Below are 25,036 nucleotides of genomic sequence, written 5' to 3'. Positions count from 1 at the left end.
ATGGCCACTCCAAAAATGTGTTAGGCACTATCCGAATGTGTGTAAAGACCTGTTCCCTGCTCCAAAGAGCTTGCAAACTGCAAAGAAACAAAAACAAAGGAAGGTCACAAGCCAGTGGGTGAAATTCATCCCATGCCAAGGACCTGTATGAGGCCTCTGCACCAGTTAGCTCCCAGTTAATCCCTCTGGATCATGCTGTCCTTCTGCATGGGGATGAATTGTATCTGGAGCAATCAGGGTGATGCAGGTGCATGCCTTCTTAGATCCACTTGTTTTCGTGCTGATTTCTTGAGTGTAAAGGAGTTCCTTCCTCTTAGCTGTGCTGCAGACATGTTATAGTTATTAAGTTCATCCATAAGCACGTTGGGAGTAACGAGAAATGGTTTTCCTGGTTGGTAGGAATACAAGACCTGCAATCCAGAGGGCTGTCCAGAGGTGCGCAGAAACACGCCCTGGACCCCCTGGATGCCCGTGAACCTCACCCAGAATGGAGCCCGCCAAGAGCAGCGCTTCCGCTACACCTGCCGCGCCCAGCTGGCTGATCCTCACGAGCTGCAGTTTGGGAGGAAGAAGACGGAGAGTCGGTTCTGCCCCAATGACGGCTCGGCAGTTTGTGATACCGACTGTACGTCCCGCCGGCTCGCCCAGAGCCCTAAGCCAGGCTCACCTTTGCATCCTTTGTGGTGGTGAAAGGGGGACGCAGACATGAATAAACGTGGACCTGTGCTCTGACACCACCACATACTGCAGGGATGGCAAGAATCTCTAGACCCGACTGTCCCTGACCATGCAGGGAGGCTGCAAGGAGCAATTGTTCCCCTGCACTCAAGGCGACACAGTCTTTTAATCCTTGTGCTTATGGGAATGTAGGGACTGCTTCCTCCTATGCCCGCAGGGGGCTGAGATGCTGCAGGTGGGGGCATGGCCTCACCCATTCTCTCTAGTGGGGAGGGCCATCCTGAGTTGTGGCATGTACGCTCCCACTGCATGCTCCGGAGGTTCAAGGGGAAAGCAGAAATCCTCCTGGCGCTGCCTGTGGGGTCAAGACCCTCTGTGTTGCCCCCTAGCACAGGTCAGTGAATTTCAGGCCCGGTCTGGCCCTAGTCAGTTTGTTGCCCGTGTGATATTGTTTTTCACTTCGTTCGGTTTGCACAGGGAAACCAGATTGCTCCCTTTCACTTCCCTTTCAGTTTCACTCCGGAGCAGTTGAGCCATGCTGTTGGCACTGGGTTTCCAGCACTGCAGGGGGATGCAGTTTCCCCAGAATTCCTCCCCAGATCCTGAATATGGAATGAGTTTGTTTCCATGACAAAGCCCTGCCCGAAAATTAACACTTTTGTGTCTTGTTTGTGCTTCTTGAAGCTCTAGTTGACGACCTTCTAAAGACTGGTAAAACCTCTGCACGGATTATCAATGGGGGCTGGTCCTTTTGGGGGGCCTGGTCATCGTGTTCCAGGGACTGTGAATTGGGCTTTCGGATCCGGAAGAGAACATGCACAAACCCAGAGCCTAAAAATGGCGGCCTGCCCTGCGTGGGGTCAGCAATGGAATACCAAGATTGTAACCCACATCCCTGCCCAGGTAAAAATAATTTCTTTCCTCCACAAAATTATGTGCTCTTCTCATGAAGACTCAATAGTTCTAAATGTCTGTTTGTAACTTGCATCACTTTTTTTAAAGTATTTTAAGTAAGCTTTGGGCAGCCTGATACATGCACACTTCAGTGCTATGCCGTATACCCTCTGTCGCCCCTAGAGGGTGACATACCAACATGCTCTAGAGGCGGCACTGTAGGTTACTTTCCATGCACACTTGGGCAGACATAGTGCTCCATCCAACAGAGGGCAGTGTGGTGCCCTTACCCCTGGTGAGAGAACAACAAATGTGGATTACTACTGTGTAGAGATGCTTGTTGTGGCAAATTTTTTGTGTGAACACTTGTTTCTTCTCACTTCCCGCCTCTCCCGCATATGTAATGGGGATCTCCTCCCAACATCAATTAGCATTTCCTGCATGGCCAGCAGGGAGTATTCGTGCCAGGTTACCTGTTTTTTGAGTTAGTCCTCATGTTTTTGTTGCACTTCTGGTCCAGAATAGTTCTCATAGTGAAGGCCCTACTTGAATTGCAGGATGATTGTCAAAAAATTGCACTGTGTTGAGGACAAGCCATGGAGAATCGTATCAAAGTAATAATGGGTCTTATGATTTGTGGTAATAAGGTCCATTATTCCTTTTCTGTGATTTTCTGCTGTCGGCACCCCAGGGCTGAGAGCAGCAGATCTGGACTAAGAGCCGGGGCTCCCACTGTCGGCCACCGGGGCGGATGAGGCTCCCACTGGGGAAGCCTAATATTGTGGGATCCGCAATTCCCGCAGTATTGCGAATTAGGTAGGGCCTTACTCATAGTCCATGGGCTCCCCCCACTCCGCTCCTCTTCACCCTGTAGAAACAATTTCAGCAGTCACTTCACCACTGAACAGTAACAATATTTAGCCACTTCCTGTGAAGCACTTGATGCCTTAGGTGTGAAATTGCTACAACTGCTAAGTACCATTATGAGCAGTATCACGTATTATATTTCTTATATTTTAAAATCTCAAAGGCCAAGCTAAATGGTGTTGCCCATTTTGGCTGGACATATTCCTAGAGGTTTCATCACATGTCAATAATCTTTAATTAAAGATTAATCTTTAATTCCTGGAGACTCCCGGACAGTCCTGGAGAGTTGGCAACCCTAAAGCTAAAGCTGCCATTTTTAGACAGGAGAGATGTGTACTGAGCACAATGAGAGTGACAAAATTTGAGCCTGTAAAATGTGGCCTGTAAAAATTAAAAATTTGAGCTCTGCAAATATGGTTTTTACTATTATTTTGGCACATCCTAGTGGCTTTTCACTAATGGTTGTGTCCTTTTGTGCACCCTGCACAGATTTTCTTTTTTCCTTTTTGTCTGATTTATTGCACAGTGTTTTGAGTGCATGGTTCCTATATCGGTTTACCTCTGCCTCCCTCCTCCTTTCTCAGCGTGTATAGCTATGCCGGTATATGTTGCACTGAATCACATTTGAAGGAATGGAACATGGAAATGAGAAAAACGGGGAGAGTGTCTGGGAGCCCGGACTCATGGGTTCATTCTCCGCTTTGCCATTGCCTGGCTTCGTGACCTCGGGTCAAGTAACTTCTCTCCGCTTCAGTTCTCCAGTCTGTAAAAGGGGTTGATATACACATCTCACAACGGTGTGCTAAGACTTGCTGTTAGTAAAGCACTTTGAAATCATCAAAAGAAAGATGCTACGCAAACTCAAAGACTAATTATTGCATTAAAAATGTTCGGGTTGTAGCAGCTATTTGTTTCCAAGAAATGTAGGTAGTTCACCCTCCTTGTGGGTGAAGTGGGCCTTGTAAGGAAATAGGTAAATAATAGATTATGAATGTGTAAGAACAAAGAAACATGAAAAATAATTGTTTCCTTTAGAGCACTCTTAAGATACAGGGTTTCCTCTGGCTGAATAACCAATATGTTTGATTCAGCATCTATGGAGTACAACATGTTTAACCTCATTGTTGGTTTAAGTTGTCCATTGTCTGGCACAGACGTTCAACCAGGAAATCTCTATTCCTAGTGGCACAGAAAGAGCTTGTTAGGTTGGGCTGGGCTGCCTAGGAGGTCGAGACTCAAATGGTCCCACAAGCTTGATCAGAGAAAGAGAAGTAAAAGCCAGTGTGTATCTCTGTTTTATTTCTTATGATCCTCAGTAAAAGGTTCATGGTCTTGCTGGACCCCTTGGTCTCAGTGTTCAGCAACCTGTGGGGGAGGACACTACCAGCGTACCCGCACCTGTACCAACCCAGCGCCGTCCAGCGGAGAGGATATCTGCATTGGCCTGCACACCGAGGAGGCGCTCTGCAACACACACTCCTGCAAAGGTAGCAGATTATTTTCTTCTGTTCAAGTTGCGTGAGGGAGGGTGGAAACAAACCCCAGCAGCAAATGAATATTAAAAAAAAAACAGAAGCAAGAAACACAAGCTGTAAAACAAATGTTTGCCTGCCTTTTCCGTAAGCATATATTGAACCATGTAAAAGAAGGCACCCTATTCTTAAAACTAATGGCATCACCTTCCTCTTAACTTGTTCACTAGAGCATGGCCTGGTATTCTAGAGCCAGCCAGCCTGCCAAAATCTTGTTGATGGGTGATCCATTTAAAATAATTGAAAAAGCAGATTGGTTTTGAGCGGAGACGTGCGCAAGACAAGCCAAAGGCGTCTCCGAAGTAGCAGCCTGTGCAGTTAACAAGGGATTTTCCTTCCCTGTGTTGCGCTACACAGAATGGGTGGGGAGCTCACATCACAACTTGACGGGTGGTTGGGAAAAGGGTGCAGAGGTGGTTTGAAGCCACTTTTGTGCTCCCCTGATCCTGGGTTGGCTGCATGCTGGGCTGGTGGCCAGTAGGACATTAGAGCAGCCCTCAGGCTGACTAAGTTATGCCCCCATGAGGGCATTATGGCAGCTAGAACAAAACCCCAGCCAGCTCCTGTGCCACTACAGGAAGAGGGCTGATCTAGGAGCCTTTATGCCCACTCTAAGCCCCATGAGGATCCCCCTAGTCTGGGTTTTCCTTCTGGGGCTGGTTAAGTCAGCCTTCAGGCTGCTTTGCACTGAAGCTTTGGTTGCACAGTGGTAATGTTGATTATATTGAGGGAGTTCAATCCAGTCCCCTGAAGGCTCCCTGTTGTAGGTCGTACTAGAGATGGGCCTACACCAGAATTAGGATTCAGACACCCCCAAACACTGGGGAAGTTGGGATCGTATGGGTGTGTCGTTGTTGTGTCGTGTCCCCCCCTCCCCTCCCCGCCCCGGTAGCCTTGTGTGCACATTATTCCTGATTTCAGACTGGTTGGGTTTAAGGTGGGTGGTCGGACTGGTCAGAGTGGAGCCTGTGCAACGAAGACGGGATCCAGTATCGCAGCCGTTATTGCGAGATGCACAGTCCAGAGTCATCCCAGTGCGTCGGAAACAGCACACAGTACCAAGACTGCCTGTACAATGAGATTCCCGGTAGGTGCGGCATAGCCCCACAGGGCCAGGAAAGCAGGTTTCGCTCAGGAGGAATGACTGTCAGTCAACATATGCTGCAGTGTCCAGAGCTGTCTAAGGGGTTTGGATGCCCATTAGAAATAATGGCAATGGCATATCACACACCTGCAGACCTCTTTGAAAAACCCCTCTGTAACATAGTGCATGAAATAGATGTGGCAGCTCAGCTCTCCCATAAGGCAATACTGTTTACAGCTACAATAAATTAAGTGAGCTGCTTAATTTGAATTGGGGCCGTTAAACCCTGCAGGGTGCAGTGCATGAAGCGTTAATTAAATGAACCCCTGGTGTTTGTGTGATGTTGGCGACTGGAGTTTTGTTCATTCAGACACCCCAGGGGAAACATCCCACAAGGGCAAGGTGTCTGGGCTTATAGGGCTGATGTGGGGAAGGGAGAGGGGCCATTGACGGCTCTTCGGGTGTAGTTTTGCTGACAGGTTGAGGTTCATGAACACCTGGAACCTGAGGTTTTGTGTCAGTTGAATTTGAGTCCCCTGTGCAAATATTTAGCAGTTTTAGACTGAAGAACCCCTTCTAATTATTGTTTTCTGTGCTGCACCTTTGTGTCCTTGGGGTTTATACAGTTTTTGTTACATTTTGCTCCGTGTTGTCAGCCAGTCTCTCCACTTAGGCCCGCAGCTTGCTGTGGAATGCACAACCAACTTCTGCAAGGAGCAAAGGGGGTATTTGCAACTGAGGCAAAATGACAACTTTCCCCAATGCTTTCTCTTTGTTTAGTGATCCTGCCGGCCTCAAGCATTGATGAGAGCACAAACTGTGGAGGTAGAGTACAGCTAACTATATATCTTATTTTTATCTTAATGTGGCTTTACCTTTCTGGGCAGCATCAACCAAACCATTAATCTACCCAATTTGCATCCTGCTGATAGCCCTAATTCCCATGGAGTCTCGTTGTCTGAGTCAGGTTGGAAGAATGCATTGCTCTGTCCAGCTGTCAGTTCCAAGACTCTTACTTATTTCTGAATTTGGGTTGGGTCCTCAGAGTCATTAATTAGCAGGGAGCACATGCCTGTCTTGTTGTGCCCACTTGTAAATGGTCCAAGAGAAATTAAGAGAGATTCCTCTATGACATTCCAGCTATCTGGAGGGAGGTATCCTTCAGACAGCTATGAAAATTTCAATGAGTAGAACATCCCAGACTGTACCTTTGCAGTATAATGAGGTTTGAGAGACAAGGTGGATTAGATCAGAGTGGACCATCATCCTCCCAAGCATTCCCTTCCATTCATGATCTTGTTTATCTCCCAAGCAGCTGTGTCTTCATTATGTGTAGAACTTGGAAGGTCCAATCAATAACTTTACCTCTCTACTGCCCTGTTAGTTCTAGATTGATAAGGTCTTCTGAAGACTTCCAAGATTTCTGTGACTTTCCCTTACTGCTCCCTACAATGCTGCTGGGGACACGGATTACTGATTTTCCTGTACATTTTAAACGGTACCAGAGGAGTGTCACACTGGGGTTCTGGTAGATTTCCACGGATGGTGAACACAAAGTTCTTGTGAAATACAAATCACCAGTTGTGCCTGTAAGTGCTCAAGATGAAGCGCAGCTTCTGGCCCATGCAGAGCAGCTCTCCCTTCCAAGGGATGACAAAAAAGACAAATGAAACATCAGTATTTTGATATGGAGCTTCTTGGTTTGTGGCTGCAGGGCAGTCAGTGGAATTATGACTTCAGTACCAGTTATATAAAGATTGTCTTTCTGCATCACTTATTCCTGCCCAAATAATGCAAGGTATCTGCTCCTATTCCGGGGCTCCTGATTATCCTTGCACTCCAGAATTATGCATTCCTATTGACAATTTGAACTGTCTTCTTTTTCCATTGATATTTTATTTGCAGTTACAATTTATATTTTACCCTGGCTAATATTATTTATGACTTAGCATCTTACAATATCTGGCAAAGAAGCTAATCAATAGAAGCTCCTTGTGCTGCATCTTGAAGAGAAAACCAACATTTAAAAAGTGATGAACCAGGAAGGCAGAAGTGGATTTTTAGGAGGGAACTGCCCTGATGGAAAAGTCCTATAAAATTTAATAGGAAATTATAGTCTTTCTGTAGACTTTTTGGACCAACCTATAAAATATAATAAAAAATTATATGCCTGCTATGGAATTTTATACAATTTTTAAAAAGTAAACCATAGATTCTTCGAGTGCTTACTCGTGTCGATTCCATTCTTGGTGTGTGCGTGTCCGTGTGCACAGTCATCGGAGATTTTTGTCTTACTGGTATCTGTAGGGTCGGCTGTGGTGACCTGTTGAGTGCCCCGCTCATACGTTGGTATATTAGGTGCCGCTGGCCCTACCCCCTCAGTTCCTTCTTCCCACCCGTGATGGTTGGTCATAGAGCCTCATCTTGCATCGCAAGAGCATTAGCGGTTCTTAACAGCCCATTGTTATTCATAGTTCTTAGGTACCTAGCCAATTTAAGTAAGTGTTTGTTGTTTAGTAGTTAGAGTCCTGGCTGGGCCTTCGCCCCAGAGTGGGGCATGCCCCATTCCCCAGGCTTCAAGCCATGTTCGTCATGCAGCAGGCCCATGCCTATCAGTGACCCTATTCAATGTCTGTTTGAAGTGCTTGGGTTAATCCCATATAAAGGACAAGTGCAGGATTTGCAAAAACTTTCGCCCCAGAGCCCAGAAGGAGAGGAAATCTGCCTGAGAGCCCTATTGATGGAGACTGTGCTTTGCCCAGTGTCAGAGCCCTCATGACCAGACTCAACTCCCAGCACCTTGGCATCAGTGCAGAGCTCCCCCCACGGCACCAGGATCCTCCCAGCACCATTCCCCCTTGCCGGTGCCCAAGAAGCGGCACAGGAAAAAAAGCTCCCCGGCACCAACCAAGAAGGGGAAGGAGACTCTGGGCAAAGGGTCTCGTTTAGGCCACGTACCCGCTCCAGAGCTACAGGGGAGTACTGCTATGGTTGGACCCCCCCTAGCCCAGCCAGGGATGTGACTCCGACTCCCAGGAGCGGTAAGGGATCCTGGCTCCTATGGGGACCTTCGTCACCCGAGATGGCCCAGACAGCCAAAAACCTGCTGGGCCTGTCAGCACCACAGATACTGCACCGGACATGGCTAAGGCCCTGCAATCTAAGGGCAAGCAAGCCATGGGACCTCCCCAAAGGGCAGGGGAGCGCCATCAGTCCCCAAATCACAGGCATTCTTCCCCATCCCCACGGCCTAGGAACCCGGTCCCACAACCTTGGTCACCAGCTAGAAGGCCCAGCTTCCCGACACCGCGCTCTCCTTCCACAAGGCATTGAATGCCGGAATTGAGGCACCGGGATCCCGGTACTGGCCAGTCTCCTGCTTAAGATCACCTTGGCGCAGGTCCCTATAGCTTAGGTGGTCTCCTAGGCGTCGGTCACCATCGCGGCACCAATCTTCGCTGCCATGGTACCACTCGAGGGACAGGCGGCAATCCTTGCTCCCTAGACACCAGTCTCCAACAAGGGTTAGTCGGCAGATGCTGGCCTCCACAGCACCACCATGATCACGGGAAGGGGACTGGTCCGAGTCGGAGACAGGGTTCAGCCCATCGCCAAAGGGGTCCGAATCCCTGTCGGCCCACAAGACCAGCACTGCAGCTTGGCAGCAGGGCCAGTGACCTGCCCAATGGCTGTGTTGGAACCCTCGGGGAGTACCGGTGATGCCAGGTCCATGCTCCCACCACTCCTCCCTGGCCATCTTGGAAAAGACCCCGGCACTGCCAGCACCAGGTTCAGATCATGATGTGGAGTCCATCATGGGGGCAGCACAACAGGGGCCACCGCCCAAGGAGCCATCCTCACAAAGGGAAAGGAAACTTGCCCCTCCCCCTGCGATGCCCTCGTCATCTTCGTTGCCAGATGAAGCGGTGGCGGGGCCCTCTCAGACGGCAATCCCCCCAACGACTTTAAGGAGCACCAGGCTCTCCTTAAAAGGGTGGCTATTAACTTAAGCCTCGAAATTGAGGAGTTGGCGGAGCAGTCAGATGACCTGTTCAACGTCATGTCATCTCCTACCCCGGCCCGCATCACGTTGCGTGTCCGTCCAGGGGTTCTAAACACGGTGGCAGACCCCATCTTCGATTCCACCCACGTCCAAAAGGGCAGAAAAGAAGTATTATGTCCCCGCAAAGGTGTCTGAATATCTCCATACACACCCACCAGCGGGGTCACTGGTTTTGTCCGCAGGTAACAAGAGGGACAGGCGGGGATAGGTGAGCGGCTCACCAAAAAATAAAGATGCCAAACAACTGGACCTCTTTGGCAGAAAGATTTATTCTACAGCCAGTCTACCGTTTTGGGGGTCCAACCACCAAGCCTTGTCGGGCAGATACAGTTGTAATTTATGGGACTCCCTTGGCAAGTTCAGGGAGGCCCTTCCACAGGACCTGGCCCACGAGTTTTCCACGATCCTGGAGGAGGGCAAAGCAATGGCAAAGGACACCTTGCAGATGGCCTGGGATGCTACAGACTTGGCCACCAGAGTGGTGACCTCGCCAGTTACCGTGAGGCACAGCTCTTGGCTACAATCTTTGGGGTTATCCTAAGAGATGCAGACCACTATCCAGGGCCTCCCATTTGAGGGCACGGGGCTCTTCTCTGAGCTCACGGATGCAAGGCTGCATGGCCTTAAAGACTCCCGGGTCACCCAGCAATTGCTAGGCCTCTACACTCCACAGCAGGCCAGAAAGCACTTCTGGCCTCCTCCTCCATCTCTTCCTCGTAGGTCCTGGGGGTCTTCCTGGCAGGGTTTCCTACAGGAGAAAGGACAAAGAAAAGGGTTTAAGCGGTGTGGATGAACGTGAGTGTTCGGCCGGCGTCCAACAGGTCCTGCGGGGCAGCAGAAAACCCTCTACCAGAGCGACCTACCTGGCCAAATGGAAATGGTTTACATGCTGAACTTTGGACAAAGGTATTCGACCTTAGCGGGCCTCACTGTAGTTAATCCTGGATTACCTCCTGCATCTTAAACTCCAGGGTTTGTCCCTTTCATCTGCTAAGGTCCACTTGGCCGCTATTTCAGCCTTCCATCCTCCGCTCGAGGGCAGGTCAGTTTTCGCCCAAGACATGACAGCCAGATTCCTCAGGGGCCTAGAACGCCTCCGCCCTCACGTCAGGAACCCTGTGCCTCTATGGGACCAGAATCTTGTGCTGTCGCAGCTCATGAGGCCTCCCTTCAAGCCTCTGGCTTCCTGATCTCCCCTTCTCCTTTCCTGGAAGGTTGCATTCCTGGTTGCAATAACATTTGCCTGCTGGGTCTCTGAGATTAGGGTGCTCGCTTGTGAGGCGCCCAACACGGTGTTTTACGAGGACAAGGTCCAGCTGCGGCTACACACTGCTTTCCTGCTTAAGGTGGTCTCACAGTTCAATAGGAGTCAGGACATATTCTTACCTATCTTCTTCTCTAAACCCCATAAGTCGGAGGAGGGGTGCAGGTTGCATTCTCTGGATGTTAGAAGGGCGTTAGCCTTCTACATTGAGGGGACCAAGCCTTTTCGTAAGTTGACGCAGTTGTTTGTTGCGGTGGCCGACAGGATGAAAGGTCATTCATTGTCAGCTCAGAGAATCTCGTTCTGGATCGCTGCCTGTATCCGCTGCTGCTACGACCAGGCCTACGTGCCTCCTCCAGCGATTTTAATAGCCCATTCAACCAGGGCGCAAGCCTCTTTGGCAGCTTTCCTAGCCCAAGTGCCGATCCAGGATATTTGCCAGGCTGCCACCTGGTTCTCTGTCCACACATTTACATCACATCACGCGCTTACCCAGCAGGCCCGAGATGATGCTGGCTTTGGTAGAGCAGTAATGCAAGCTGCATGACCGTGAACTCCAAGCCCACCTCCATGGATACTTCTTGTGAGTCAACAGAAGCAAGTACTCGAAGAAGAAAAAATGGTTACCTACCTTTCATAACTGTTGTTCTTCGAGATGTGTTGTTCATGTCCATTCTATTGCCCGCTCTCCAACTCCTTTGTCAGAGTTGCTGTCAAGAAGGAACTGAGAGGGTGTAGGGCCGGCGGTGCCTAATATACCGATGCATGAGCGCAGCACTCAAGTGGGTGCCACAGCCAACCCTACAGATACCGCTAAGGCAAAAATCTCTGACAACTGTGCACTTGGGCGTGTCCACACCTAGCATGGAAAGGACATGAGCAACACATCTCAAAGAACAACAGTTAAGAAAGGTAGGTAACCATCTTTTATGGGTCTACTCAATTCTGTATGTTCCTTCATGTAATTACGATAGAACCCTATCAAACTCTCTATTACACTCTATTTCTATAGGGGTTTTTTAAAATGAAGATTAGAGCAAAACAGTAAAATTAGTGGGTGAAATTCTCTATTTGAAAAGCATGTCAACCGAAAAGTAAAATGTCACCAACCTCTGGCAGGCAGAAAGAGGCATATCTGTATCATGGGCAGACCAAGAATAAGCATCAGTTTAGCGCTGCTTGCCAGGCAGTCACTTCTGCCACACCCAGCAAAGTTGAGACTGCAGCCTCTGCAGATGAATTCTTCGGCTTTCCTGGGCTACCTAAAGATTCTGATAGCTAGACTCTGAACATAAGTGGCTGCACTCAGCAGTGAGCATGTTGATGTTCAGTAGTGCAGTGGTTCCTCTCAACTTGTGTAGCAGACCAAAGTCGGTAGAAATGTACATTTGGGCTAACGCTGCTGGTTCTCAAAGCTCCACTCTTCCGACCGGAAAGCAGCACCCTCTGATTGAAGATGGACACTAAACAGGGTCACATCTGGGTGCTGCGCAAGACTCTTCCAGTCCCCACTCCTACATCTGCTAGTGCTGGTTGTGCCATGGACTCCGGTCAGGGCTGTTCCTCTTGTGTAAGGTGGAGAGCTGTTGGCCATTGGTTATACCCTGACCATATAAAGGCTCTCTGGGGTGAAGCAGGAATGAAAAATGTAAGAAGGATGACTCTCTCCTAGCATTTATTTGACTTCCTCCATTCACCTCTCTCAGCTACCTCCCAGTGCCTGTGGTTTCGCCTGCCGACAGATATGCATCTCCTTCCAGCAGAGAACGTGCTGTACTGGAAGTGTTTGAAACCTCAGGTTAAGAGCTCTGCTCTTTGACATCTTTTTACTATAGCTGCCTCACCAGGGTCTGCCTGGGATTCTGTCTGGGCAGCTCATGGAGAAGTTTGATCAAAGAATATTTCAGACCATTTCCTTGGTATTTTGTTTTCTCCCCACTGCCCATTTTGTTTCCTTCTCATTTTCCCCATTTCCCGGGACCCTCCTGTGCACCTACCAGCACACTCTTTAGTGTTGCTAGTACACCTCATCGATAGTGAGGGGAGGCTAATCGTCAATAAACAAGATGGCTGAGCACACTTAGGGTATGTGGACACTGCAAAAAGCCCTGGAGCTGCGAGTCTCAGCCTGGATCAACTGACTCAGGCCTGTGGGGCTCAAACTTCAGGGCTAAAAAGTGAAGTGTAGAGGTTTCCGGCGGGGTGGGTGGTGGGTCTCAGAGCAGGAACCTCTATACTGCTATTCTTTAGCCCCATAGTAGGAGCCCCACATGGCTGAGTCATTTGGCCCAGGCTCTGAGACTTGCTTCCATGGGTTTTTTGTTTGCATTGTCAATGTATCCGTGGGGATTACATAAAGGAGGAATGTGTCATGCTGCTTCCCCACATACGCCTCCCCCACTGAATATTTTTGGGTCGCCAACAAAGAGGGCTTTTATTTTCCATTCGAGAAACACTGAGTTTTTGTAGCCCCCCATTTCCATGACATGCCCGTGCTTTGCAAGCCATGAACATGTATTGTCTGTATGCCTCATTTTCTGTTGCTGTCAGCTTAACAGAATGTTTAGTTTCAATATCAATAGAGGGAGAGAGAATGGGGAGAAAGAATACGTGAAAGAACTTTGAGAAAACAATGTATGGACCCATTAAACTCAGCAAGACAGAGCTGTGGGGGGGGGACGGGGGACGGGGGCTGATTTGTATGTTCGAACATGAAATACTGGCTTCAGCAGCTTATCGCCACTGGGTTCAAGATGTTATAGCTCTGACTTGTATCTGGGCTCTTGTCCCGAGGGGAAGGAGGCTGTTCTTTGAAAGGAGCATCACTTGTTGTTTTGCTTGCAGGGTTTAGTCTCATCCATCTGATTGCCACCGGGGTCTCCTGCTTCTTTGGTTCCAGTCTCCTAACGTTTGTGATCTATGTGTACTGTCAGCGCTGTCAGCGGCAGTCCCAGGAATCGACTATTATCCACCCAACCACTCCCAACCATCTCCATTACAAAGGCAACACAACCCCCAAGAATGAAAAGTACACGCCCATGGAATTCAAGGTAGGGTACTTTACCAGAAACACCCCTGGCAAATTGATAACAGCTGCCTACATACATATTTATGCTATGGTCTTAATTATGAGTGTGTGTGTGTGTGTGTGTGTGTGTGTGCACTAACGTGATACATATATAAAATGTATATACGTCCATAAAAGAGTCAGAAAGGGGATAACCCAACAGCACTGTTAGGGCTTGGTAAAAAGAAATAGAAAGAATGGAAAGAAAAATGGAAATCTTAAAGAACAAATAGCTAGTAGTGATATTTAGATAAATACAATGAGATTCTTTAAATACACAGAGGGAATGAAAAATAGGAGAGACTTGGTGAGGCCGTTCCTGGAGCAACAGAATAAGAACTAAATTCTGCCTCCCTTATTTATGTTGGGTAACACCTTATTCTGTGAGTAGCTCCATTGAAATCAATGAGGCTACTCAGTGTGTGTGAAAGGTTGGAAGAATCTGATCTTAAGGAGGTAGGAAGAAATGATAGTAGAACTCACATGCTCCCTTGGGAACTGTATTTCGTAAGGAGAGCATTAGCAATACATGCTTGGAGGAATTGCAGGAGGGTGCCGGAGACAATGTGCTGGAGAAGACTGAGAATACTGAAACAGTGGTAAACACGTATTTGAGTAAAATTGGGGTAGTAATGGATGATGTCTACCAGGAATAGATGAGATTAGCAAAAATAATGAGGAGTCCTTGTGGCACTTTAGAGACTAACACATTTATTTGGGCATAAACTTTTGTGGGTTAGAACCCACTTCATCAGATGCATGGAGTGAAAATACAGGAGCAGGTATAAATACATGAAAGGATGTGGGTTGCTTTACCAAGTGTGAGGTCAGTCTAACGAGATAAATCAATTAACAGCAGGATACCAAGGGAGGAAAAATAACTTCTGAAGTGGTAAGTGAGTGGCCCATTACAGACAGTTGACAAAAAGGTGTGAGTAACAGTAGGGAGAAATTAGTGTTGGGGAAATAAAGTTTAGGTTTTGTAATGACCCAACCACTCCCAGTCTCTATTCAGGCCTAATCTGATGGTATCCAGTTTGCAAATTAATTCCAGTTCTGCAGCTTCACATTGAGATTAGGGATCAGACAGCTGAATGGTGACTGCTGAGGTGGCAGGAAGGGACTTTGAGTGGAGCAGGCTGTCTTGGGGCACAGGAACACAGTGGGGAGGATGGTCTGGAAGTTATAACGACAACAAACAACCCCTCCTCCCCCAGTAGTTATGTTTCACTGACATTTTGTGTATGTTGTCTGTCTGTCTTTTGCTGCTTGTCTCTTTCCTGTTTAGGCCATGATCCTGCAATAAGCTCCATGCAGGCAGACTTCTGAACCCATAGACTTTGAACTGTGCTCATTGCAGGATCGGGGCCATAGATTGTAAGCTCTTCATGGCAGGGACCATTTCTACCTAAAAGTTTTCACAGCGCCCAGCACGAGAGGACCTCACTCCTGATTGAGGCCTTTGGGTGTTAGCATGATACGAATAATAATAACAACAATGATGATAATGGGGCTAAACCAGGTAATTGGAAGACAGTGGCTATTGTTCTGGTACTTCAAAGAAAAATTATAAGAGTCTGAAAACTACAGACTCATCTGGTAACTGCGGTCTTGATTGAGGTGCTGAGTACTTCCTGATGGGTGTTACGGCCTCTCCTCCGCTGTTTAGCACCTTGCAGGATTGTGAAGTTTGTAAATGCAATCGCAAAAATATGTTTCCTGGTGGCTTATGGATACAGTTGCATAGAGTTTACTAAGGGTGCAGCATAATAATGAGAGTCAGCATTCATGTGTGGACGGTAAATCATGTCACACAAATTGGATTCCTTTTTTTAAATTAAATAAATATTGATCTAGGTAGAAGGGAAGCAGCAGACAATATCTGGATTTTGAGAAAGCTCTTGACAAAGTTTCACAGGATGGATTATCCTATAAAGTCTCAGAATACAGGGTAGGTAATAAATTATGAAGATGGGTAAAGAATTGAGGCCAGATCCTGAAAGCTCCGAAACCACAGGAGTAAACCTTTCAGTTATGTGACTAGTCCTGGCACATTCTGTAGGCCTGCAGCAGTGAGTAAGGCCTGCTCGTGTGAGTAGAGTTTTGCAGAACTGCTCTCTTGGTTGATGGGCAGCATGCAGAGTGCTGGCGTGAAAGGGGTATATTCTTATTGGAAGTGGGCAAGGAACTTGCAGGGCACTATATTAATATTTTGGTAATAATGTAAACGTTGCTGTAATGTGTAAGATCATTACATTTGCAGACGCTACTAAAAAAGTGGGAGTGGCTAAGATTCAGACGGATACAGCTGATTACAGACTAATATTGATTGACTGGGCAAATGGATTATGGAATGGAATGTGTCTGTGTAAAGTTGATGCAGTTGGGTAGGAATAATATTGAAGTGAAGCATAGTTTAAAATGGCAATGGATTAGTTAATACAGTATCAGAAAAGGACCTGGGTTTTTGAGACTGAATATCTGAATGTTTACTCTTGTGTGCAGCTACAGTAAAAGGTGATAGGATGTTGGATTCTCTGAAGTGGGGGTGTATATATTACGCAGGAATTCTTAGCATTAGTTAGATCACATTCTGGAGTGTCCAGTTTAGATTATTTTATTTGAAGGAAGGTTTAGCTAATTGGACACAGTACAAGGTAGGGCAGTGAAGGTGAATAATGGAAAGGAGGGACTTGCATATAAGTAGTTATGGACAAGATGGGGGTTGTTTAGAGACCGTTAAGAAGCGACATAACTGAAGTATGTAAATTGAAGATCATTGGACCAACAAGAACTAAGAGTTCCGGGTAAAAGGGCCTTCCTTATATATTAAGAAGAATTTAAAGTGATCTTATTTTACAGAGGGAGTGGGGAATGAGTGGTATGGACATCCAGGTGTGGTGAAGGCAAATGATTTAAATGAAATCCCTTCTCCCTAATCATCACTCCCTCTGTAAAATAGTGTCTCCTTAAAATCTGCTTGCATATAGTTCCTCTTACCTTAAACCCCTACTTCTAGTCTGTCCAAGAACCTTAGACTTACACTTCAGTTGAGTCACTTCTCACTGTTCTCTAAATAATGTAGTGTTAGGGCAGTTGAAGAGAGGTTGCTTGTGTGTGTGTGGAACATAAGACAAAGGGGTATTATTAGTTAGTTTTGTATTTGCGAGTAGCTGACAAACTTCAGCAGGTGTTTTGCGGGATTTTTTCATTGCTTATGTTTTGTCCCCGCCAAACTAATCTGTGGTAGATGTTTGTTTTGATGAGCGAGATTGTGCCCTGCTCTGGTTTTTAAAAAGGAGAAACTTAAAAATGTTCCTAATGGTTTTTAAGTTTAAAAATATATTAGATAGAATTATCATCAGTTAAAGAAGGGTCCATGGTCTCAGTGTGATCCTACAGAGCTCTACACAGGAACATGAACCTTATGGTCCTTCTAAATTCACGGGGGCTAAAATTCACCTTCTTAAAAATGGGACGTGCTCTGGAATTTTGGCTTGGGCCTGTCTGTATTCTAAACATTTAAATTCCAATTGATTTTCTGGGTCAGAATAATGCACACGGACACGGTGTGTGTCTATGTGCGTGCGTATGGGTTAATAAAACCTGAGATTAAGGAAATATATGATCAGTTGGCTACTTTGCAGTAAAAGAAACCAATAATGCACATTGACTGGATGGTAACATAAACCTGAGCATATACACAGCTCTATTATATTCTCTATTCTTTTGATACTACTAAGACTTCTGCAACCTTCTTTATTTTGTATTCATCTTGAAATATTTCTGTTGCCCAATCAGCAGGTGAACACAACTGAAAGTTTTTGAGAGCGTTACACTCAAATGTACAGTGCTGAATGCGGAATTGTAAATCAAGGTGAATTTTATATTAAGGTAGATTTAATGACGGCAATCTTAGCAGGTATTAGCCTTGTTGGGACACTCAAGTACAGTCACACATTAATGCAGATCATATGTAAATGCCATTGATGAAAATGACCTATTGATCATTTAGTTGATGATAACGTGCCACGATAGGGTTTTGTACAAAAATGTTTTATTTTCCTGGCTTCTTTTGAATTTCTGTCTTGCTTAGTCAGATTCTGTGGATTCTATTATTAGATATTTTAGCTGTGACATTTTAAAAGATTTCATACATACGCTTTCATCAGCAATACATAGATTTTGAGTTCTTATTCATAAATTGTAGGGAGAGACTTTTGGGGTCATCTAATAAGTAGTTCACGTTTCATTAATTAGTGAAATTCATACAGTGCTTTGACAATATCAAGTACTATGCAGTACAAGGGCACGACAAAATAAGAATTAGCAGCTCTTTGAACTGGGCATCATGGCAGAATGGGTTACAGAACCTCCTACAACATCCCCAGTACTGTCAGGCAGATTAGTTAATAACTGATGATAATAGGGGAGAGCAAACCTGCAGTGGACTGGCATTCTTAGCAGGTTTTGTTCCTTCTGAGAATTGCTCAGCAGCCCACTCTTTCCAAGTGGCTAGTTAGCTCTGCACTTGATATAAGGGAGGAGGGATCTTGGACTGAAAGCAAGGAGGACCCAAGGTCAGGGCTGAGCTGTCCTGAGATAGGAGTCCTAGAACAGCCATGCCTGAAGATAAGGCTCAAACTGAACTTCCTCTTATTGTTAAATTCTTTGTTACTAAAGGGGGCTAAGTGTTGACTCTACAAAGCGTGTGGACTGAGCTTTAGAAACGTCTGGGAAAGTCACCTGCACATAGGGCCAAAACCAAATCCCATTGAAGACAGTGGAAGGGCTTCCATTAACTTCAGTGGACTTTGGATCAGGGTCTTATCGATTTAAGGAGAATTGCATGTTTTCAAGGTTGGGTGTGATGACAACTATATAGTTTCTTTCCAGCTGTGCTTGTATTGACGTGTCTTTTTTAAATGTAGCTTGTAGCTTTATTTTGAAGACATATTCATATATTTTATAAAATCAAACTTCTCTCTCTGTAGAGATGCCTTGGACAAATGATCAAAGCTTCCAGTTCCTCTACTCCACATCCTGTCTCTGTCACCCCCACTGCCATCCCTTGTAAACCACGGGAAAAACCCTGAAGTTGTTGCTTAAGCAAAACTGCCATCTGCTCCAAAAGAGCTTTATATGAGAGAGGACAGAGTGAAAACTGAGTGAGGATTTCAGGATTGGGCTGTAAAGAAACTGGAAGAAACTTGTAAATGTTTGATGTGTCTCCTAGTGCCTGGAGTTTATGGGAAGAGATTGGGTCACTACAAACTAAGTTGGGTAACTCTGCGAATATCACACTTGCCCAAAGTTATACCTCTGAATAAAAATACAGCCATTAGAAAATATTCATAAATGGGAAATATATTCATTAATTCCCATGGGAGCTATATAAATCTAAATTAAACGCCTTTCAACAAAGTGGGAATAATCCCACTGAGAGCCAAAGACCCATGTGGAGCAGGCACCCTCTGCAAGGGATGCCAGACAATAGCAAAATATTTTATAGAAACAAAATATCAGTATGGGGTTCGCGTGATTGAGTTTCTGCCTTGCTGAAGAATAACCATTCTGAACGAATCGGCAGTCTTAAAGATTGTAGATTCTTAAAGATTTCAATTGTGTAGTGAGAAATAAAGCTTGAAGCGGGCTGTGGATATCTGTCTGGTTTTAAAAATCTGTTTCTTTTGGGTATAGTTGTTTTTACCGCTACTGAAAATTCCATCTTTTTTAAAGCCGAGAAGCAGCTGGGGTTCAAGTGTAAATGAGTTTTAGCTACTTTGGGTCCCCCAGAGGAAAGTTTTGCCTAAGTCATTCTTAGTTTGTGAGGATATTTGCTTCTCTCACCCTTGGAAAATTTAGGATTCTGTCTCCTATCAGCTAATTTGATGTGTTGCTACTTCAACTACGCTTAGCTAACACACTTATTCCCATGTGGTCACAGCACAGACCATTATATCGTTGTGATATAACAATTCCTTTTGTTTCAATGACCTCGTCACTGTGCATCATTCAATTCCCAGGAATTTGGCTATACAGTTCAGACAGTCAACAGCTGAAGAAACAGAACACAGTCAAGAAAGTTCTCAACAGTTTCCCTTTAGCATCTGCCTTGGCTAAGTGGCTTTTTAAAGAGAGATTTAGCTGATGCAATCAGATGAAATAACAACAAATAAAAACAACAGTAAATCAGACTGAAACATAAAATCTGTCTTAGGTGAATTTCATGCTTAATAAAGACTATTTCCCCTGAGCAAATTGGCATTTAACTGTTTAAATGGCACATTACGTATTTTACGAGTATAGTCTTATTTGAAAAAGACTGGTAGGGCCTGGCGGCTGTATTGGCAAAGGAGCATTGTGCTCTTCATTGTATTATCCAGCAGTTGCAAATATCACTTCAGGGGAGTCTAAATTTACATAAGCCCTGCTAGGAAAGGAAAGTAAGAGAGCTCCTGTTGAGGGGAAAAAAGGATTAAGCCATGCAACTCAGATGAAATCTATTAGTGTCTGTCTCCCCCAACCCCTTTATTTAATTGGGTCAAGTCAAATTGAGCAGTCAGGCATGCCTGGATGTGTGGCTATTTATGCGATGATTATGCCCATGGAGTGACTTAATCTAGCAGTGGGGTCATTACTCGGTGACAGCAGTGACCAGGAGGATGTGAGCTGGGAGGGGGAAAGCTGCCTTCTAGTTTTCACACATGCCTCTGTTCTATAGATGAATTGTTTAAGATCAGTGAAAACTGCCAGTTAGAGCTGGAATGTCTCCTCTCTCTGGTTGTCCCAGATAGGGCTCCCCCTTGGAATGTTAAACAGCCGCTCACAGTGCTGCTCGAGTCCAATCTGGTTTCCACTCTAGCCGTTTTTAAGGTGGGCGCTTCGTTGCTTTGCAGGGCTGTGCCTGCGTGCTGTGTGGCAGGAATCCAAATTAGCACATCGGTAATTGTCAAGAGAGCTTCTGTTCAATTCTCTTGATCCTTTTTTGACTTCCTCTTCGATTTTAAGTTATCCACCTCCCTGTGGATGTAGGTCCTTCATTCTCGTCCTGCCAAGTGTTTAATGATTACTCAACTCTCTCCCCCATCCAGAGGGTGATATGCATGTGAGCAGGATTTTTGCTATTGTCCCCTACTCTGTGAGCTGAGAACCCCATCGAGTCATTGCAAATGCCAGGTTTGCCTTCATTGGCGTGATATTTATTTGTTCCCCACACCGAAAAATAAACAGAATTCAAGGAAGAAGAAATGTGGATTCCTAAGGAAATTCAGCAATATGGCGGTTAACTGTATATTTATACCACTGCCCTCTACTGGCCAGAACAGCCTGCTCAGTTATGTCCTAGGCTCTTACTGCTAACAGCTAATGGTTTTCCCTTGGCTCGGGGGCATGGGACTGTGATACTGGAGAAGGAAGATGTGTATTCTTCCCTCCACAGCTGCCATGAAGCCCAGAGTGGCAACGGTATGCAGCATAGAGAAACCTGTGAGGTCCTGAGTGGCCGTGGACTAATAATAATATAGACAGAATTGGTTAAAGCTTTGCGGAAGAGGTAAGGGAACCAAAACAGCAGAATGCTAAGCAAAGACATTAACAGGGACTTTAGAAATATATCAGGGGAACAATAAATACCAGAGAAAGTATAAGCCCAGTGATACATTTGGAAGGAGACTAAATTAATTAGGAATCTAGAATTAGGAAGCTACTGAATGGCTTCTTTAACTGGAATAATAAGGAGAGTGAGTCTGGTAATTAGTAAATAATGAACTATCAATTCTAAGAATTGGGGGACAGTGGTTTGGCACCTTGGAGCAGCTCGAGGAAGGGACCCTGTCAAAGTGCAAACTTGTCCAGAGGAGCAGTTGAGAGCAGCCTCAGGGCTGCTCTAAAATGCATTGGTTGCTCCTCCAGCAGTCTGGATTGATGGAGTGCAGCAACACTCCATCTACACCACCTCCTCCCCTCAGTCACATCCCCTATACAGAGTGGGTTTGGCATCGAGTTAACAATGCTGGCTCTGCCCTGCCCGCAGGTGCTCGTATACAAGGGGAATCCTCATTAAGCCATCTCTAAAGTTGCTTTGCCTGAGCATCCTCACTGGATCCCAGCACTAAGTATGAGAATAAAGGGGAAAACTGAAACTGTACAAATCAACAGGTCTGGATGGAGTGTATCCTGGAATCTGCGAGAATTAGTGAATGAACAGCCCCAATTACTAGTATTTATTTATGAAAATTCATGAAAACTGAGGCAATACCCCAGTGCAGTGAAATGCAAATATAGAGTACCAAGCATTAAATACAAGGGAAGAGAGAGCTCCAGTCCTTACTTAACTGAATAGCTATTAAATCCCCAAATCTGGGTCACTTCAGTCACAGGAGTAGCTGCATTAATTCCACATGAGTAAAGCCAGCTAGATTTGGTGTGAAGAGGAGATATCTGGAGGCACATAGGCCCCTATTCCAAAGAGTATTTAAGCACATCCTTAACTTCAATCCATCCCCATTAAACCATTAGGACTTGAGCGCTTGGCTGAATCGGGGCCACAGTGGAGAATGAAACTAGGAGCAATGACTGGAATGGGCCATATTGTGCTTTCAGTTATGCCTGTGCAAATGCATTGAATCATAGAATCATAGAATATAAGGGTTGGAAGGGACCCCAGAAGGTCATTTAGTCCAACCCCCTGCTCAAAGCAGGACCAATTCCCAGTTAAATCATCCCAGCCAGGGCTTTGTCAAGCCTGACCTTAAAAACCTCTAAGGAAGGAGATTCTACCACCTCCCTAGGTAACGCATTCCAGTGTTTCACCACCCTCTTAGTGAAAAAGTTTTTCCTAATATCCAATCTAAACCTCCCCCACTGCAGCTTGAGACCATTACTCCTCGTTCTGTCATCTGATACCATTGAGAACAGTCTAGAGCCATCCTCTTTGGAACCCCCTTTCAGGTAGTTGAAAACAGCTATCAAATCCCCCCTCATTCTTCTCTTCTGTAGGCTAAACAATCCCAGCTCCCTCAGCCTCTCCTCATAACTCATGTGTTCCAGACCCCTAATCATTTTTGTTGCCCTTCGCTGGACTCTCTCCAATTTATCCACATCCTTCTTGAAGTGTGGGGCCCAAAACTGGACACAGTACTCCAGATGAGGCCTCACCAATGTTGAATAGAGGGGAACGATCACGTCCCTCGATCTGCTCGCTATGCCCCTACTTATACATCCCAAAATGCCATTGGCCTTCTTGGCAACAAGGGCACACTGCTGACTCATATCCAGCTTCTCGTCCACTGTCACCCCTAGGTCCTTTTCCGCAGAACTGCTGCCTAGCCATTCGGTCCCTAGTCTGTAGCTGTGCATTGGGTTCTTCCGTCCTAAGTGCAGGACCCTGCACTTATCCTTATTGAACCTCATCAGATTTCTTTTGGCCCAATCCTCCAATTTGTCTAGGTCCTTCTGTATCCTATCCCTCCCCTCCAGCGTATCTACCACTCCTCCCAGTTTAGTATCATCCGCAAATTTGCTGAGAGTGCAATCCACACCATCCTCCAGATCATTTATGAAGATATTGAACAAAACCGAAAAAAATTGAAGCCAGTCTGTGTCGACGTTACATGCAGGGTGAGCTGAATTAATTTTTGAGCTGCAGTATCACATATTTCAGAGTAACAGCCGTGTTAGTCTGTATTTGCAAAAAGAAAAGGAGTACTTGTGGCACTTTAGAGACTAACCAATTTATTTGAGCATGAGCTTTCGTGAGCTACAGCTCACTTCATCGGATGCATACTGTGGAAACTGCAGAAGACATTATATACACAGAGACCATGAAACAATACCTCCTCCCACCCAACTCTCCTGCTGGTAATAGCTTATCTAAAGTGATCATCAAGTTGGGCCATTTCCAGCACAAATCCAGGTTTTCTCACCCTCTCCCCCCCCCCCCCACACACACACACAAACTCACTCTCCTGCTGGTAATAGCCCATCCAAAGTGACCACTCTCTTTAAAATGTGTATGATAATCAAGGTGGGCCATTTCCAGCACAAATCCAGGTTTTCTCACCCTCCGCGCCCCCCCCCCCCCCACACACACAAACTCACTCTCCTGCTGGTAATAGCTTATCCAAAGTGACCACTCTCCTCACAATGTGTATGATAATCAAGGTGGGCCATTTCCAGCACAAATCCAGGTTTTCTCACCCCCCACCCCCTTTTTTTCACTTCAACATATGTTGAAGTGAAGGGTACTTGGGTGGAACTGACAGCTGAACTGGGACCCCCTCTGCATACAGAGAGAAATCAAACATCATCGCTTCTTTGCCTTCCAAGGGTAGGGGATGAAGGGAATGCTCATGTCAGATATCTAGGGCTGGATCCCCACCTGTTGGAAATCGGTGTACTCCACTCACCCATATCCTATAGTAAAGCATTTGGTACAGGGGTATATGAAATCTGATTTGGCAAATGGATTCAGATTGACTTGGCTTGGATTTGCCACTGAGCCTGAAAATTGGCTGATGGATTATAAATGGTGGGCAGTGATTAGGGCTCCGTGTCTGTCACGGAGGTCGCGGAAGTCACGGATTCTGCGACATCTGCAGTGGCCAGTGTTGCTGACCTTAGGGACACCCAAGCAGCTGGCCCCAGAGATAGCTACTCAGGCGGCTCTGGGGACAGCCACTGGAGGGGCTTTGCAGCCAGCTGCTTGGGCAGCCCCGGGGACTGCCCAAGCACCAGCCAATGCAGCTGGCCCTAGGGACCACCTGAGCAGCAGTCCCGGGGGTGACTGGAGCAGCCACAGCTCAGTGGCTCCCAGCAGCAGTCCCGAGATGGCTGGGGCAGTGGCTGGCCCCGGGGCTCAACACCCCCTCCCTGATGGTGGCAGGAGCAGCCACAGGCTCCCACCCCGGCAGTGGGGCTCTCCCTGCAGTTGGTGCCATGGGCCTCTGGGGCTCCCTCCCACCCTGGCAGCTGGTGCCGCGGCCTCCCCACCCTGACAGCATGCACCCCTCCCCTCCAGGTTCAATAAGGGATATTTATGGTACAAGTCATGGACAGGTCACAGCCCATGATTTTTGTTTCTTGCCCATGACCTGTCCATGGCTTTTACTAAAAATACCCGAGATTAAATCGTAGCCTTAGCAATGATTAATGACAATAACCTATATTGTGAGGAGGTGTCTTGTGGGGTGGAGCAAGGATCGGTGAAGCCTGGTTTCCTTCGACATCTTCATTGCAAACAGCATGTTAATTAAATTATTAGAAGACAGTAAATTGGGAGGTGTGTTAAACACCAGCCAGGATAGAAAACTCATGGGAAAGGACCCGGAGAGTTCATAAGTGTAGAAAGGAAATAGGTGAGATTTAGCATGGGGGAAAAGCCAAAGCAATCGTGTGGAAGGTACTCAAAAGGCAGCTATGTAGTGGGAGGGAGGTGTCACGCTGTCGGGAGTGACGACCGTGAGTGTCACCCTCAAGGCAGACTGTCAAGAAGCAGGGCAGACCCCCCCAACCTGGTTGAATGATCTGTAATTAGATTTCACTAACCCAGTAACAAATGTGAACTTCTGAAGCACTATAACAGCCT

At 46.3% G+C, this 25,036-nt stretch overlaps 2 protein-coding genes across 6 annotated transcripts in view; one reads left to right on the top strand and one right to left on the bottom strand.

Annotated features, from left to right (window-relative positions):
* SEMA5B (semaphorin 5B) overlaps positions 1–25,036 on the top strand; it is a 362,762-nt gene that overhangs the window by 323,383 nt on the left and 14,343 nt on the right. For all 5 annotated transcript variants that reach the window (XM_048869807.2, XM_048869808.2, XM_075117741.1 and 2 more), the window contains 6 exons: positions 400–625; positions 1,363–1,581; positions 3,756–3,926; positions 4,909–5,058; positions 5,836–5,880; positions 13,227–13,432. In XM_048869807.2, coding sequence (XP_048725764.2) covers positions 400–625; positions 1,363–1,581; positions 3,756–3,926; positions 4,909–5,058; positions 5,836–5,880; positions 13,227–13,432 — 1,017 coding nt within the window. The remainder of the gene's footprint in view (positions 1–399; positions 626–1,362; positions 1,582–3,755; positions 3,927–4,908; positions 5,059–5,835; positions 5,881–13,226; positions 13,433–25,036) is intronic.
* The window catches only part of SLC49A4 (solute carrier family 49 member 4), a 195,508-nt gene continuing 180,077 nt past the window's right edge, over positions 9,606–25,036 (bottom strand). Inside the window, exon 10 of the mRNA XM_048869812.2 lies at positions 9,606–9,866. Within this exon, the coding sequence (XP_048725769.1) occupies positions 9,757–9,866 (110 nt within the window). The 3' untranslated portion in view covers positions 9,606–9,756. The remainder of the gene's footprint in view (positions 9,867–25,036) is intronic.

The sequence above is a fragment of the Caretta caretta genome, chromosome 11, assembly GCF_965140235.1.
Source record: "Caretta caretta isolate rCarCar2 chromosome 11, rCarCar1.hap1, whole genome shotgun sequence".
NCBI classification, from domain to species: Eukaryota; Metazoa; Chordata; order Testudines; family Cheloniidae; genus Caretta; species Caretta caretta.
This window is presented reverse-complemented; position numbering and strand designations above follow the sequence as displayed.